Consider the following 15,222-nt stretch of genomic DNA (forward strand, 5'->3'; position numbering starts at 1 on the left):
TGCAAGGCTTGATACAACAATTCAATTACAATTGATTTTGTAAAAATTATATTATTTAATACTTATTGATAAAAAAAAATTAAAAAAGAGTCGACTGGGATATAAATTTTTTTCAGTTATAACAATTGCAGAAAATGTTTACTATAAAGTTTCCATTAAAAACGATGATATTTTATACTCTACTATTCGTTCCTATAAAAATAACACAATAATGGTAAGCAATGTAAATTTTCTGTTTGGAACGACTTTTGTTTTTCATCCTTAACCCATTTGTTGGTCGAGGTCACGTAACAACCAGCGTCATTGGAGCACCCGCATCTTGTAATTCTGGCCGACTCTCCCTATACAATTTTATTGTTATGCACTAGCCATCAAGTCGAGTCAAATTGTCTTCTGGCTACACCCATAAATACTTGGTCCAACATCTATGACGCATTGCCAGGTGGATATTTCAATGGCCAGGGCTTAGTGTCGCACGATAGGAGACTCCTTAGATGGCTAGTGTCTTATTTTAGTTTGGTATTTATAGATCGCGTCGCACGCTAAACAAGACTATCGGATGGCATTTGCAAAATCAATGTGTTTACCACTTGGCCGATGAATTCGAATCTTCCAAATACAAATTATTTCGCACATAAGGGGGTGGAGCGGAGAGTGTGAGAAATAATCTAATCGTTAATTGGCACACTAACCCCAAACAGAAATTGTGCTGCCATTGGCCCCATTTCACACTCACTGATAAAAATAGTTTACGTTTTATCAAGGTTATTTGCCAAAAAAAATAACAAAAACAAAAATAAACAAAGGCGAAAACGAAAGTGGAAAGCAAAAAAAACCAGAGCGAGGGTGTGCGAATAGATAGACCGCGTCGAACACAATTGGCAACGACCTTGAGATAATGCCCTCATTTATGCATTTCAATTTTATTTACTGTCAAACAGTAGGTAAAATTGGGGAATGGATATTTTGCGCATGCTAGGCTTCTATCATCGCAAAAATAGGTTAGCTTTTATAAACAAAATCCTCACAAATATATAATATAAAATTACTTTTGAAATATTGCCCAAGACTCCACGTTAGTTAAAAGAAGGACGAAGAAATTGATAAAAATAATTATATATACACGTATAAAAAAATATATAATATTAAAGCATTTTTCAAAATTGTTATTTTTACTTCGTCAATTGTTCTCATCAAATTTTTCCACCTTACCTGTTCTTAGTAAAAACACAAAACAAATAAATAAAATACTTAATAATTACTTTAGTTATAGAATATTATTGACAACATGCCGACTGCTTAAAGCCTGTTTAGATTAGATTATGATATTTTACGAAAATGTCAGGAACTGGACCAGCGAGCCCCAGACGGTGGGGGGACCCTAACAAATGTTTGTTTACCCAGAAATTAGGGTCAGGGCTAGAGACGTCGCTCAACAACGTTTCTTTCCTACTATCAAGAGTCGCCTACGTTTTGTTCTGTCGTTGCGAACGTGTATGTGTATCTGTGTCATGCGAAAGCTAAAAGATACATGCTCACACACACACCAGCAGACGGACCGTATCGGAAAGGAGAAGAAGCGAGGAGGGCAGTAAGCGTTCATGACTTCCATTCTAATATCATTTAAATGCCCCGTATATACTGTATACTCAGACGTATACCCTCCCAGCCCGCTCTTGGCCACCCGCCTGACCCCTTCTAAAGGCCAGACGAAATTTCTATATACAATATTGCAGCCGACGTCGGCCATTTTGTTTTTACTTGTGTTTCTCCGTTTTTTGGCAAAAATTTCATGTAGCCTTTGTATTGCCGAATCGTTGTTGTGGCTGGTGTCTGTGTGACCGCCTGTCACTCCCTCCATCGCTGGCTGCCTCTACGTGGATACGGTGGCGACACGCCCCGCACACATGACTTTATCATAATCATCGTCATTGTGTCTTGTTTTGTGAAGCGCAAAAACGTGTTGCTATCGCTTTTATTTTATTATTTCTCGCTCTTTGCTCATATATTTTACGAATTTTTTAGTTGTTCTTATTGCTGTGTAAATATTTGCGTGTTCTCTCCGTTTGCCTCTTTATGTCGGTTGATTTTTGTGTTTATTATGTTATTATTCCCTTGCTGTGCTCTGGCTAAAGAAATCAACAAATATTTCAGTAAATAGCACGAACAATTAAAGGCCGAACTCCCCAAATGAATTTTTGAAAAACTACTGCAAAGACCGGTTCACCTGTCCACGAATGAAAATACCAAAGTTACCGAAGCGAATGTAAAGAATTTTCTAAGCTTCAAAGCACTAATAGACAGCACAAAACAACTTGTAGCCAACCGGTCCTGTGGCGCAATGGATAACGCGTCTGACTACGGATCAGAAGATTCCAGGTTCGACTCCTGGCAGGATCGTGAAGAATAATTTTTTTATTTATTTACCTCGATCGAGAGAACACAGAAAAATTACAGATCAGTAGATATTTTCAGGTTATTATCAGGTTTTTATATTTTGCGGCTTTTTATTAATCGTATAAGAAATAAAATATTAATTTCGCCCAACGTGGGGCTCGAACCCACGACCCTGAGATTAAGAGTCTCATGCTCTACCGACTGAGCTAGCCGGGCAGTTGCCGCAACGGCCGAGAATAGAGCATAGAGGCTAGTTCTTGTCCGCCAACAGCGGTTAGACAAACGAGATGAGCATGCAGTTGCTAGATGTATGTACTTTAAGTAACTCCCACATGGCTAAAACGAATACACGTTGCGTATGCGCAATCTAATTCTTTAGCTAGAGCGATTCAGGTCAAGCTAATTAACGCGACGAAGTAAATTGAATCACCGACTTTGATGAGTTGGCCATGATAAAGATAATCAGAGTGAATGTGATCAGTGGACGTATTATGCATGGCCCGCCGCTATTACACGATACTTTGCGAGCTCTTCTGCTTAATCAATGGCGGCAGCGAGGGAAATTCCATTTCATTCAGAGTGCGCCGCTCCCTCTTCTGTTCGCTCTCCTAGTTGCTCGCAACTATTCATAGATTTCTATTTCATTTTCACCCTGACCCACCGCAATAGTTTTTATATTGCTTCGCCTACCCCTTTTCTCAGTCGACAACAGCTGCAGCAACAATAACAATTCCAACTATTTACGGCAAAATTCATTCGTTCGCTTGGTGTTGTTGCTAGCTTTCTATCAGAGTTTTCGCCATAGCTGCTCTTGATTTAGTTTATTGTTGTTTGATGCTTTATTGTGTTTGTTCTTCTTTTCTGGTTTCTGTTTTGCTACTCAGTCCGTGGTTCATTGAGTTCCCAGGCGATAACAGTCTGAAATTATCGTCACACGCACATGTCTTTACGCACAGACCGCAAAAGAAGCAACAACAACAGAGGCAATTTCAGCAAGTGCGAAATATTTTGCTGCAGTGCGTATACGCGCCGTATGAATCATATTACCCATACGCCACACTGTCTGGCGCACAATCGCCATAGTTTTTGATTTTACCGAAATGTGTCTGCGAACTTTTTAAGCGCTATTTTAGATAGATTCCATCTCGAATATGCTCTATGATTTCTATTTCAAGAAGAATGAAATTAATAGGAATAAGGTGCTTTACAAAATTCTCATTGATTGTTAACAAAAATTCAGCAAAGACAAATTCATTTTAAGGTTTCTCATTTGTTTTATTTCGTTTTCTTATTGCCTTTGTTCACAAAAAAATTTTTTGGTTTTTTTTTTTTTTTTTGATACAGTGATTTGAAATGCTTTGTTCTCATTTCTCTCATACATACCCACATGTAAATAAACGTATTGGTTTAATGACACATGCAGCTTGTTTGTATGTGTTCTGTTTTTTGGCCATTTCACATCCAGGTGTGTATGTATTATCAGTATTTATTGCGTTTTAGGTTCATTGTTTCTCTCCAATTAGGCATTGTTTTTTCGCAGTAAATATACCCAAAACTTAGTATGTGCGTATATAAAACGAATTATTATTTGACGAAGTGCAAAACATTGCTTGAAACTTTATCAAGGGGCAAGAATGTTTCTATTACTTGCGACGGCGTGGCATGTGTGGCGTATAGATAAAAGTACATTTACCTGCCGATCTTTCATACTTTCGATTTCAAATGAAAATTTTCAACCTTAAGGCCACAAGCGCTTATCTCAACAAATGGCAAAGCGTCGTCCGAAATGAGCGTATATAAAAACAACAAAAGGAATGCGTTGTCAAATGCCTCTACGTAAGCTACTTGATTTTCAGCAAAATATAAGTTTTGTTGTTGGTAGCAGTAGGTATATGTATAAGCTTTTGAGATTAACAAAATTATAGTACATTCTTGCAAAAGGCATTAACCTATAATGTATATGTATTGCCGAATATATCTTATAACTTCCTTAGAAACGTGCGGATAGCAGTTGAATATTTTTTTTTGCAAATCGCCTATAAAAAACCATACCATTAATTTAATAGCTGTTCGTTGCACAAACACAAAAGTAGCTGATACGATCGTATCCAGTTGCCTGATTATGATTAATCTTAAAATATTATTATTATATTAGAGTCAGTGTCTCGACTAGCAGGTACCTTTTTCAATTTATATTCTATAGAATGCATTTATCTAATGCATTTAAAATGGAAGGTATAGCATAGGCGATACTATGTATGCAAAATACCCATGAGGGTAAGAACCCACTTTATTACATTTTTTATATTATATATTTCATATATATTATATTTTATTTCTTATATTATATTTTACCAATATAATTAGTAGTAATTCGCTTTGTAGGTTCAACAACAATGAAAGGCCCCATTACTGTTTCCGTCGCGATCGGAAGAACTAGAAAGAAATGCCTACGTGTATCAAAACAAAATGTATTTTTAGTTCCCTAGTTGCTTTGCTCAGCAGCCATTTTGATGACGTTCGGCCTGTCTGACTGACTGACTGACTGTCGTCTGGCTGACTGTCTGACCGACGGAGAGACCCCACAGCACAAAAATCACACCAAGGCAATTGCCTCGCCATACACTCGCATGTACCGAAAACGGTGGAGAAACTCATCTGTATGCGATTCGACTGACGACATACCCAACACCCGTTGTCCCCTGCTCCCGCTTTCATTCTCTGTATATATGTGTTAATGGGTCTCTGACCTGATTTAACAATAATAAATAAACTGTCACGAGCAGAAAGAACGCAGCGGGGGAGGGCGGGGGCAGGTGGTGGGTGGTGGGTAGAATTCAAGGTATGAGAGATAAATAAAACAAGTTTATTGTGGAAAGTAAATAATCGACTCACAATTCAATAGAGAATTAATGAGTCAATGCAAGCGGTTATAAAATTCATTTTCGGCTGTCTTTTCAAGAATTATTTTCTAATGTTAAGTAAAAGTCCTCTATGTTTTACACTACACTACAGAAGAAACATAGCTATTTATGTGTATATGTACATCAGCTGCATAACTCATTATTCAATAAAATGTTTTTTTTGGCCCCAGATAACATCAAATAGGAATTTAAAAGAAATTCAAAATTAACGTGAATGTACACTTTTACATACATTTACTTTCAATTATTGATCCCAAAATAGTTTTATGCAAAATTTGAAATTAATATATAGCTCAAACGCACTGTACAACAAAGCCGAAAAAATTAACTCGAATATTATCACCACCGCCTCCTTATTGTTGTTGTTTATTTTTTGCTTTTTGGCAAATTCGCCTCTTTGTTTGTGCGACTGTGTGAGCGACTGGGGCGTGGAAGTGTGTGCGTGAGTGACCTTGAAATGGGTTGCGCTCCGCTGTTGGCACATTTTGGAAATTATCGCGCGTGTTTCTGTATTCGCGTATGCAAACATCCCGCTCTCCCTCCCACCGCCCACCACCCACCGCATGAAACGAAAGTCGTCCGTCGCTTTCGTTTCGATCGCACTTACATATGCATGTATGTATGCAAGTATGTACAAGTACGGCGGTTGACAAAATGCAACCAGCTGAAAAATGTACATTCATGTGGATGTACATATGAGTGAACGCGAGTGTGTGCGCTCGATCCAAAGAGAAAGAAAAGAGAAACGAAATGAAATGCGCTCGGCAATTATCAGAGCCGCTGCCATGAAATTAATTATCTTTTTACAGAGATGCACGATAAACTTGTGCGATTCGCCAAAAGCCAAAGTTCGCTGTATTAATTCAAGGCCAAGTGCGATACGCGAAAAAGTGCAAACAGCAGCGCAGCAACAACAACTGGCACCGCAGCAGCAGCAATAGCAATGAGTATATTCATGTGTAAACAGGCGATATATATTTTATTTTGTACATACATTTAGGTGCACATGAGTGTGCACGAGAGACAGCGCAAATATATCAGCGAAATCAGCACCGAGAATCACTAGCGAATGTGTTGCAATGTTTTCTCTTTTCTTTTTGCACTGTCTTCTCGGTTGGAGAAAGGGCGGTGTGTGGGAAAACGACTCGAATACTGGCAAAATGTGCAGTAAACATGTGTGTATTCCAAAGAGAACTCTTCCATTTGAAAATATGTATGTACATGTATGTACATAAGAGCAGAATCCAAGCAACTCTGATCAGCAGTGCTGAAAAGTGCTCACACTATGTCCTATTCGAAACACACTCACGAATTTGAAATGCAATATCTAACTGGATGCACTGAGCATGGAACTTCTTTTTTGAAAGATACAGCTACAGAAAGATTAGCTATCCTAATTGCGCTCGTTCGAACTATACCTTTAAATGATATATGTTCACAATTTACCATGCGGTGTTGTTCAAAACTCACGTGGATCTACATACTAAATTCATTAGAGCAAATTAATCATGAGGAATTCTAGTACGATATATTAATTGATATTTAGTCCTTTAATAGCCAATCATCTCACACGCCAAAGGATGCTTAAACCCTCTGAAGTGGCACTAGGACGAGAGCTCTGTTTGCATAACAAATTCTCCTCCGATCGAGAGTTAACTCTACACTACGAAGTGAATCACCTGGCACGAGAAAATCCTTCGAAATCGACTAATGCCCAACGTCCATTTGTGGCACGAAGCCCTTGTTTGTTGGTCTAAATAAAACAGAGGGGATTAGACTTAAGGCAGTCGGAGAAGCACCGAACAAAGTATCCATCAAAACAAGAACGTCATGAACATCTCCGTCTGCATGGGATTCATTATGTACATACATACATCGTTGATCAACATAATAAAAGCGAAAATTTCACATGATTTTCAAGGACAAACACAATGTGCACATATGTATGTATGCACGTAGTACATATGTATGAATGTGTATATCGGGGAATTTGTTATTTTTTGGCTCTTCTGTTCTCCCGCTTCGGTTTGATTTTTTGCAGGAATTAATTGTGCGGGTTTCTGCATGAAGCCCACACACACAAGCCCACGTTATTATTGCATTTATATACCCAAAAAAGCAAAAAACAAAAACCAAACGCCGAAAGCAAACAAGAACCCGCCACTCTGGAATCGACAACGTCGCACGAGGCATTTGTGCTCCTGTGCTAATGGCATTTGGCCTATTTATGCTTCCACGTATCGAAAGCACACACACACACACGCGGACAGGAGCACCAACAACAGTGTGGCAGAAATATTAGGTAACGCCGGCTCCGGGTTTTAAATTCGTTTTTAACCCTTCGACGGCGATGGCTGCAGTTGGAAAGTTAATTGGGTTAAAAGCGCACTGGGTTAACACAGGGTGTTCCGAAGTCCTGTCATCAAAGGTTTACAGCAGCTCACTGGAAACTCGAAGGATGCAAGCTGTACAAGATACTATCTCTATTTTATCCCTTATCACTTATCACTTATCTATTTACTTTTGTTCCGAGCTTCTTTTCATGGGTAATTCATATCCATAATATTAACAAAACATTCCATAAACTCAAATAAGACATTGTTAAGACTAAAAGATGTGGATTTATTAAATTAAATTAAATAAAGTAAACAAATTAAGTATATTTTCGCAATAAATTATGTTTATGCAAAATAAACTCATTGACATGTACATAGACTTTAACCCATTCATGCGAAGTATTGAAAAATAAAACAGAACTTTTGAAATTTTTGGAGGACCCTGTAAGATCAGACTCGACTGTTCGCCTCCTCGGCCCTCCCGCTGTTGCAGTAACCCATTGCGGGTCTTCCTCCCCAAACGTGATAAACGTACGCGCATGTTGATATATATATATATATATATATATACATTCAAGATCAAGGTCAAACTATATATAGAAGCCTATGTACAGCGAACACAAACAAGAACGAAGAGAAGAGCGGAAGAGAGAATCTCAAACATGTGCCGAACCCAAACACAACACAATAGCAGAGCAGAGCCTTTGGTCTTGGTCCGATGCCAAAGTCCGCCAGACCGGCCGACCCTCCGACCCTCCGGCCGTTCCCTCGCCGACCACTGCGGTTTAGCTACCCTGCAGACCATTTGACACACTAAGCCAGGAGTCGTGTGTTTTTTGTTTTTTGCACTCCTTTACTCTGCGGACGGACAATGGCAAGCAAGTGTACCTGCTGACTGACAAAAAAAAGCATCTGCTGTCTTTCCGCTCCAAGCGCAGGGCAGACGCGAAGACCTTGAACAGCCACTGGCAGGGCAAGACGAACCAGAACCGCAGCGACAAATTTGAAGAGGCGAAGGATCGCATTTTGGTCAAGCTACAAATTCTAAGGTATAGTCAGAAAATGCAAGCACGCGGGGAGGGGAAACTGGCCGAAACCAGTTCTGCGGCTCTGGTATCCAGACCCTTCTAAGAGTCCAGACACCGAGCCAGACTGGCAACGGCTATCATGTTTCGGGCGCATGATTGAAAAAATCATTGCTGGAAGCCTTGAGCCCGCTCCCCTCCAACTTATCTGCGCTCCTTCGTCCTGCCCACAGCATTGCGTGTCCTGCACAGATTAAGCTGGCTCTGGGCATGGTCGTGGGCTGGGCCGTCTAGACGTTAGGTAAGGCAAGCTAATTGCATACATTGCTCAATCGATGTGATCGATTCGATTCGATGCGATGTGGTTTGGCTGAAGTTTCACTGGAATTGCCTGCAGCTCGCACATTTTATGCTAATTTGAGTTATTGGTCAGGAGCTCCAAGTTCCTGAAATTTAAGTAAGGATCCAAACTCGCCTATGCAATTAACAGTTAGAAGGACGGTATTTCTGCGTCCTATAACATGATATCTAAATATTTACTGCGTTGAAGAGTGAGCACATAATTTTAATAGGTTATCATAATTGTAGTTTAAAAATTCTACAAAAACTAGACTTGTACGATTTTCGGCAGCACTCTTGAAAAGACCCAAAAAGAATAAGAAAAAAGAAACTGTCCAGAAAATGATGCGAATTAGTCCAGATATCAAGCGTGCCGAAATCGGGTTTTCCTTGGAGCATTGCTTTTGGCATTGCGCATACGCCACATTGCACACCTCCAGCCTCACCCAAATCCACGAAGGAAGAACGGAGAAGCAATCGCAAGTGAAATGGCCAAGAAAAATAGCAGACTCCTACAGGGGCTGTGTCTGCTTGGTTTTCCCTTACAACGACCGGCAACAGCCTTGGCATGATTTCATTACGCACACTCCTCCGCCCAAAACCCCCCTTTGCCGGTTGATTTTTGGGTCGTCGCAGCCCGCGCACCGCCAGACATATCCCCAACCTGCGGTGAGCAGAGTGAAAGCGAGAGAAGTTCAGGCGCACGCACAATTCGGGGCATTCGGTGGAAGGGGGAAGTGACTGAAGGATCGATTATTTTTGGGCCGACAGTGGCCATTTTATTTTAGGAGTCGTAAAACCAACCCAATGGAACCTCTAGGACCCAAATGGAGGCTGGAGGCCGTTGGCTTGTGCGTGCGTCTGGCGGCGAGGGGACTTGTGGGTGTTTCGCCCCAAAGAGCTTTGCTCCCCGCGTCCTCTTTCCGCCAGGAGTGTTTACGACGCCGAGCATTTAGTGGCAAGGAACGACGTCGACGTGGCGCGTGTGGGCGTGCATAGTCATCGTCTGGCGACCTTCAACTTTCAACTTTATTGCCATTGTCAGTTGGCCGCCCCCCAACGCCTGCCTCCCTGCCCTCTGCCTCCTACAGACGATTTTGTCTGTCGGCTCGTCCCGACTGCGACGCGTTTTGGTAATTTAGAGACTTACATTCGCTCCATGTCTGGATGAGAATCGTTGCTCGGCGGTGGTGGCTGGGTGTCCTGGGGGTTTTGGCCTTTTATTTGCCGTGTCTGCAGCGCCCATGACCTTGAATTTGGCCACGTTTTCACGTGAAAGGTGAAAGGCACGTTCTCCACTTACATACATACATAGGTCTGCGAGCCGCTGTCTGTGTGCTCGAAAGTATCTTTGTGAGCGGGGGCGTGTATTTCATTCCTTTCGGTGTGCCGTTCGTGCCTAATTTTCTGTTTGTCCTGCGTCATTCCAAGTTCTCTAATTATTATCGAAATTTGTATACAAAATGCAATGTTACTGCAAAAAATATGTATTTCTAATTTGAGGCGCTTCAAAAATCTGGATGCTTCTTCGGGACAAATATTTAGTTCAATGCATGCCTACATTTTGGCGCTACAATGAACCACTTAAATTTAGGCACAACCTAATTTTTATATAACAGACTAACAAGATGCATATGTGGAGTAATAAAATGGAAGCTCGATCCGCGAAAATTTTAGAAATTGTTTAACGAATAGGTTTTAGCTCCTTTCGTAAGAAAGGAATAATACAGTTTTTGCTTTTCTGTACTTATTTTACATAGATGTATACATCAAGAATATTAAAAACTCTCCCTTTCATTTTCGTTTCTTACTGTTTTTAAAGTACTTTTTTCTTGGCAATGCCATTTATTAAAATTTTCTATACTTTTGTTTCATTTTTTAAATTATTTCTAATAAAATATCTGGATCTAAAAAAATATTTAAATATATACAAATTTTATATATAAATTTGTTGATGTGTTTTGTGAATAAATATAAAAAGAAATATATTTGACAATCGTTTACAAATATAAACATTATAGTTACATATTAATAAACCCCGTTAATTTACTTGACAGTAGATTACACGAGCTCGTCGATAAATTTTTGAAACCTAACAAATCGAATTTGCAGCATAGAAGTTCGCTATACTTGCAAATCCGTTGTACAGCACCATCTACCTTTTGATTTTGGCACTCAGCCCGAAACGGTTATATTTTAACAAGACAAAAATCGAACATGTTGATTGAAAAGCGCCATCTAGCGCCAAAAGTCATTTAGATCACAAACATTGTACGGACGCAGAGTTAAAGCGCCCTCTGGGCAAATACGCAAAACAATGAAGCGAAGACACCAACCACTAGTATGGCCACACATGTTTCTCTCAATAATTTTTTTCGCTCTTTGGTCTTCTCTTTTGAAGTAAAATTTATTACTGATTTTCCAAATCTTTTTTATTAATAAATAAATATTTTATTTCATTCAAAAAAACTTTTAGTTTTTCTACAGAGCAATTTTTATTCACTTTCTTATTCGATTTTTTGTATTTTTTTGGAAAAATTGGAAGTAACCCATTTAACAAGCATTTTTAAGTAGGAGCTTGTGACGTTTAATAAAGATAATGACATTGAACTACATTAATCGCTAAAAACTGCACTGTAAAATTTAAGCCGATTGCACTTAAAACTGTATTCTTTAACTCACCTGTTTTGCCGGTAGGACTGTAAGGATCATAGCTTCCGGCGGACATTGGTGATGCATAGCCGTTGGACATGTTGTAGCTGTGATTCTGCGAGCCGGGGGAAGGCGAAAGTGGCGGCGCGGAGCTGGGCACGCTGCCTGGACTAGGAGTGGACATCCAGTCCTCGGTGCTGCGGGTAGATGGAATATATACTTTATTAATATGCTGCCTTTGTTTTTCACATTTTCTTAAGTTGTCTTACACATCAAGTCGCGGCCTTTTGTTCGGCACAAGCACCAAATGACCATTTGCAGCTGCAGCCGACGTCGAGGGCGCCGCTGTAGAATTGGCTTTAATGGAAGTTGTGGTTGCTGCTGCGGGGGCAACAACAGTAGCTACGCTAGATCCTCCGGCCGCCGTGCCTACGGAAATGACGTCCGGCATGGGCTCAATTTTAATGGCTGTGGGTGTCGGCCTTAGTTTATCCTTGACTGCGGCTGCAGAAGTTGTTTCTCGTGCACCGCCATTACCACTGGCTACATGCAAGGTCAGGGCGGCAGAAGAAGATGGGGATAGGGATACTGAGGAAGATGGGCCTGCAGAGGCAGCTAATTGTTGTTGTAGCAAAATATGGCTAGGTATGGTCGACAGCTTTTGCTTTGACTGTTGTTGTCCGCTCGTCGTCAACATGGCCACGCCTTCATGATGCCCATTTGCTTAAAATCACATCATCTCCCAGCGACAGCTGGAAAAGAATAGTGGATTCAGTAAAAAAAATTGCGTCTAAAAAATCAAATTCGCCCCCGGGTGGACTCGAACCACCAACCTTTCGGTTAACAGCCGAACGCGCTAACCAATTGCGCCACGGAGGCTCGTACATTCTGTTAGACTAATGTCGAGTGTAAGCCAAGCCAAAAACTTTTGTTTTCAAAACAAGTTAATTCGTACGTAAATCTGAATTAAAGTACTGTTATAAGAAGTTGAAGTTATTCTTAGTTATAAAAAAGAAAAAACTCATTGTTTCACAGCAATTCACATTAAGGCTTAGGAAAGAAACATTTTAGTACACCGCTGCATGTATATAACCCGTGCGAAGTTCTTAAGCCAGGTTTTACCTATATATGAATAAACACTCACGCTAGGCGTCGTTTCTTTATATCCTGCACTCCCACATTGTTTCCCCAAACAAATCATATTCTGAGTTTAGCCGGCAAACGTAGAAAAAATTTCACTTTCTATCTTTTTAAATGGAAATGTAATGACTTCGACTTATCGTTTATCGAAAATTGTTTTTGTATTTATCGATAAAGATTTTAAGAACTGATAAATTTTACTTATGATATAAAACGTCATGTAAGTAAATATCAATCTGGTTTCATAGCCTCCGTGGCGCAATTGGTTAGCGCGTTCGGCTGTTAACCGAAAGGTTGGTGGTTCGAGTCCACCCGGGGGCGTGAATTATTATTTTTAGACGTTCTTTTTTTATATTCTTAAAATCAATAATTAAAATAAAAAAATTCAATTACGAATTATTTATGAAGTATTAAAAATCTCATATTTGTGATCCGCTTAAGAAAACATTGATGCCTTTTTCGCTCTATTAAAAAAATTGGATTTTAAAAAAGGTCATACTCAGTAGGCAAAATACAAAGAGATTCACAGGTAAAATAGAAATATCCGCCCCCGGGTGGACTCGAACCACCAACCTTTCGGTTAACAGCCGAACGCGCTAACCAATTGCGCCACGGAGGCTGTTGCGCTGCGCTTGTCAAGTGGCGGGTTTCAGGATCACCAATGCATTTTAGTGCCTAAATTCCAATAAATCACTGTCGTCGTTGACCTATAAGCTCCTCAAAGAATTAATTATTCCCTTTGGCATTCATTTCATTATTTATATTATTCATATCTATTACCAGCAGTACCACGAGACCAATGCAGTAGCTTAATGTACATTATGTGTGGAACTGGTGAACTACAACTAAAGCAAAGGGATTCATCAGTGCGTTCGCTTAAGTAAAATTGAATTCTGAAGTGTACCTCCCACAAAGCGAATGCATAAGCCCTCTTAAAATCCACACACGAAAAGCACGTAAGCAGGGCGCCGACAAAATGGCGTAAGTATATTGACCCAGAATCCTTGATAAGGTCGTTTCACGATGGGCAGGAGCACTTCCGAACTTCGCCGTCCTATAACGACTAAAACCGAGCGTTTTGACCCAATTTAGCTTCATGCTTATTTAACCCTTCTGAAATCTGGTTTCAAAAAGAAAGATTATTAAATTTTAATTAACCATCACGCAAACCAAAATTATCAATAAAAGTCCAGAGAATGCAACTGCGAACTTAACATTTTTGCGGTAGTTATGCAGACTCATTTTCTATTTCAAAACTGCAGCAGCTGTTCCCCCATCTCATCCCCCAGTTCCTATGCAATCGGCAAAGTTTATTCGCCTTTTGGTTTGTTTCGATTTACTTTTGGCATGCACTTGCACTAATTTCTCGGACCGGCTGGTTTTAACTCACGCTGTGTTCTATGTATGTGTGTGTGGGTAGACAATCGGACCGACAAAAGCATTGCTGACGACCAACTGACCGTCAGGGGGAAGAGGCGGTAGATGGCGGGCACTGCAAATGATGCATTTCCGGTGCATAAAAAACAGGAGAATTCGGTTTGGGTAGTATTTTTCTAAAATCAACGGGAGAACTTATTGAGCCGACCACAACTCATCTGCATTTCCAATTCCCAACGCTGCCGAGAACATAGCAGCTGGAATTTATGTGCATAACAATTAACAGAGACATTTTCACTTGGGTTTCCTTAATATTTATACCCGTTATTCGTAGAGTAAAAGGGTATACTAGTTTCGTTAAAAAATATGTGACAAGTAGAAGGAAGCGTTTCCGACCCTATTCTTGATCAAGATCACAAGCCGAGCCATATCCGTTTGTCCGTCCGTCTGTTTGTCTTTCCGTTGAATCCCGAGATCACAGGAACTAAAGTGCTAAGTTGTCAATACCGTTTACAATTTTTATACAATTTCACAATCAAGAAATGGTTGGTTTTTAATTTTTATTAGGATTTACTAAAACCCAAAAATTACACATCCTTGATTGAAGAACGATCTTTTAATTTTTTGCATTCCAAATCGATATATTAGGAATAAGCTTCTTGATGGTAATCCGCTTGATGCGTTTGTTGATTTAGCGGACACTCAGAGAAAAAACAGTTCTTTGAGTATTTCGATCTCAAAATCTAGCCAAGGTCGAATCATGCTCATCAGATCGAGATCAAAACATTCTCAGATTGCAAATGACTTTGCTTTTCCACAATCATAAACCCGATACTGCTTCCGTCAGAAAATATAGTTTTCGTCTCGAAATCAAAAAGTTTTATTCTCATGAGAATGATTGATGTTGATTACTGAGCTTAACCGATCTCGGGTTTTTTCGTTCCCAATTTTTCAGGGTGGAAAAACTGTCATAAGTAGCTTAACTTAGCTCGAAAGGTATATTTGTTCAGGAAAAAGTGGTGGGCCACAAAA

At 39.9% G+C, this 15,222-nt stretch overlaps 1 protein-coding gene and 5 non-coding genes across 6 annotated transcripts in view; 2 read left to right on the plus strand and 4 right to left on the minus strand.

Annotated features, from left to right (window-relative positions):
• LOC6619158 (ecdysone receptor) overlaps positions 1-15,222 on the minus strand; it is a 61,144-nt gene that overhangs the window by 43,975 nt on the left and 1,947 nt on the right. Inside the window, exons 3-4 of the mRNA XM_032716747.1 lie at positions 11,943-12,425; positions 11,704-11,870 (exon numbers count right to left, since the gene is read on the minus strand). Of these exons, the coding sequence (XP_032572638.1) occupies positions 11,704-11,870; positions 11,943-12,370 (595 nt within the window). The 5' untranslated portion in view covers positions 12,371-12,425. The remainder of the gene's footprint in view (positions 1-11,703; positions 11,871-11,942; positions 12,426-15,222) is intronic.
• Trnar-acg lies at positions 2,328-2,400 on the plus strand. Its single transcript has one exon. It is a non-coding gene; the product is annotated as a tRNA-Arg (tRNA).
• On the minus strand, positions 2,541-2,613 carry Trnak-cuu. Its single transcript has one exon. It is a non-coding gene; the product is annotated as a tRNA-Lys (tRNA).
• On the minus strand, positions 12,479-12,552 carry Trnan-guu. The gene has a single exon. It is a non-coding gene; the product is annotated as a tRNA-Asn (tRNA).
• Trnan-guu lies at positions 13,061-13,134 on the plus strand. The gene has a single exon. It is a non-coding gene; the product is annotated as a tRNA-Asn (tRNA).
• On the minus strand, positions 13,359-13,432 carry Trnan-guu. Its single transcript has one exon. It is a non-coding gene; the product is annotated as a tRNA-Asn (tRNA).

The sequence above is a fragment of the Drosophila sechellia genome, chromosome 2R (assembly GCF_004382195.2).
Source record: "Drosophila sechellia strain sech25 chromosome 2R, ASM438219v1, whole genome shotgun sequence".
Classification (NCBI taxonomy): domain Eukaryota; kingdom Metazoa; phylum Arthropoda; class Insecta; order Diptera; family Drosophilidae; genus Drosophila; species Drosophila sechellia.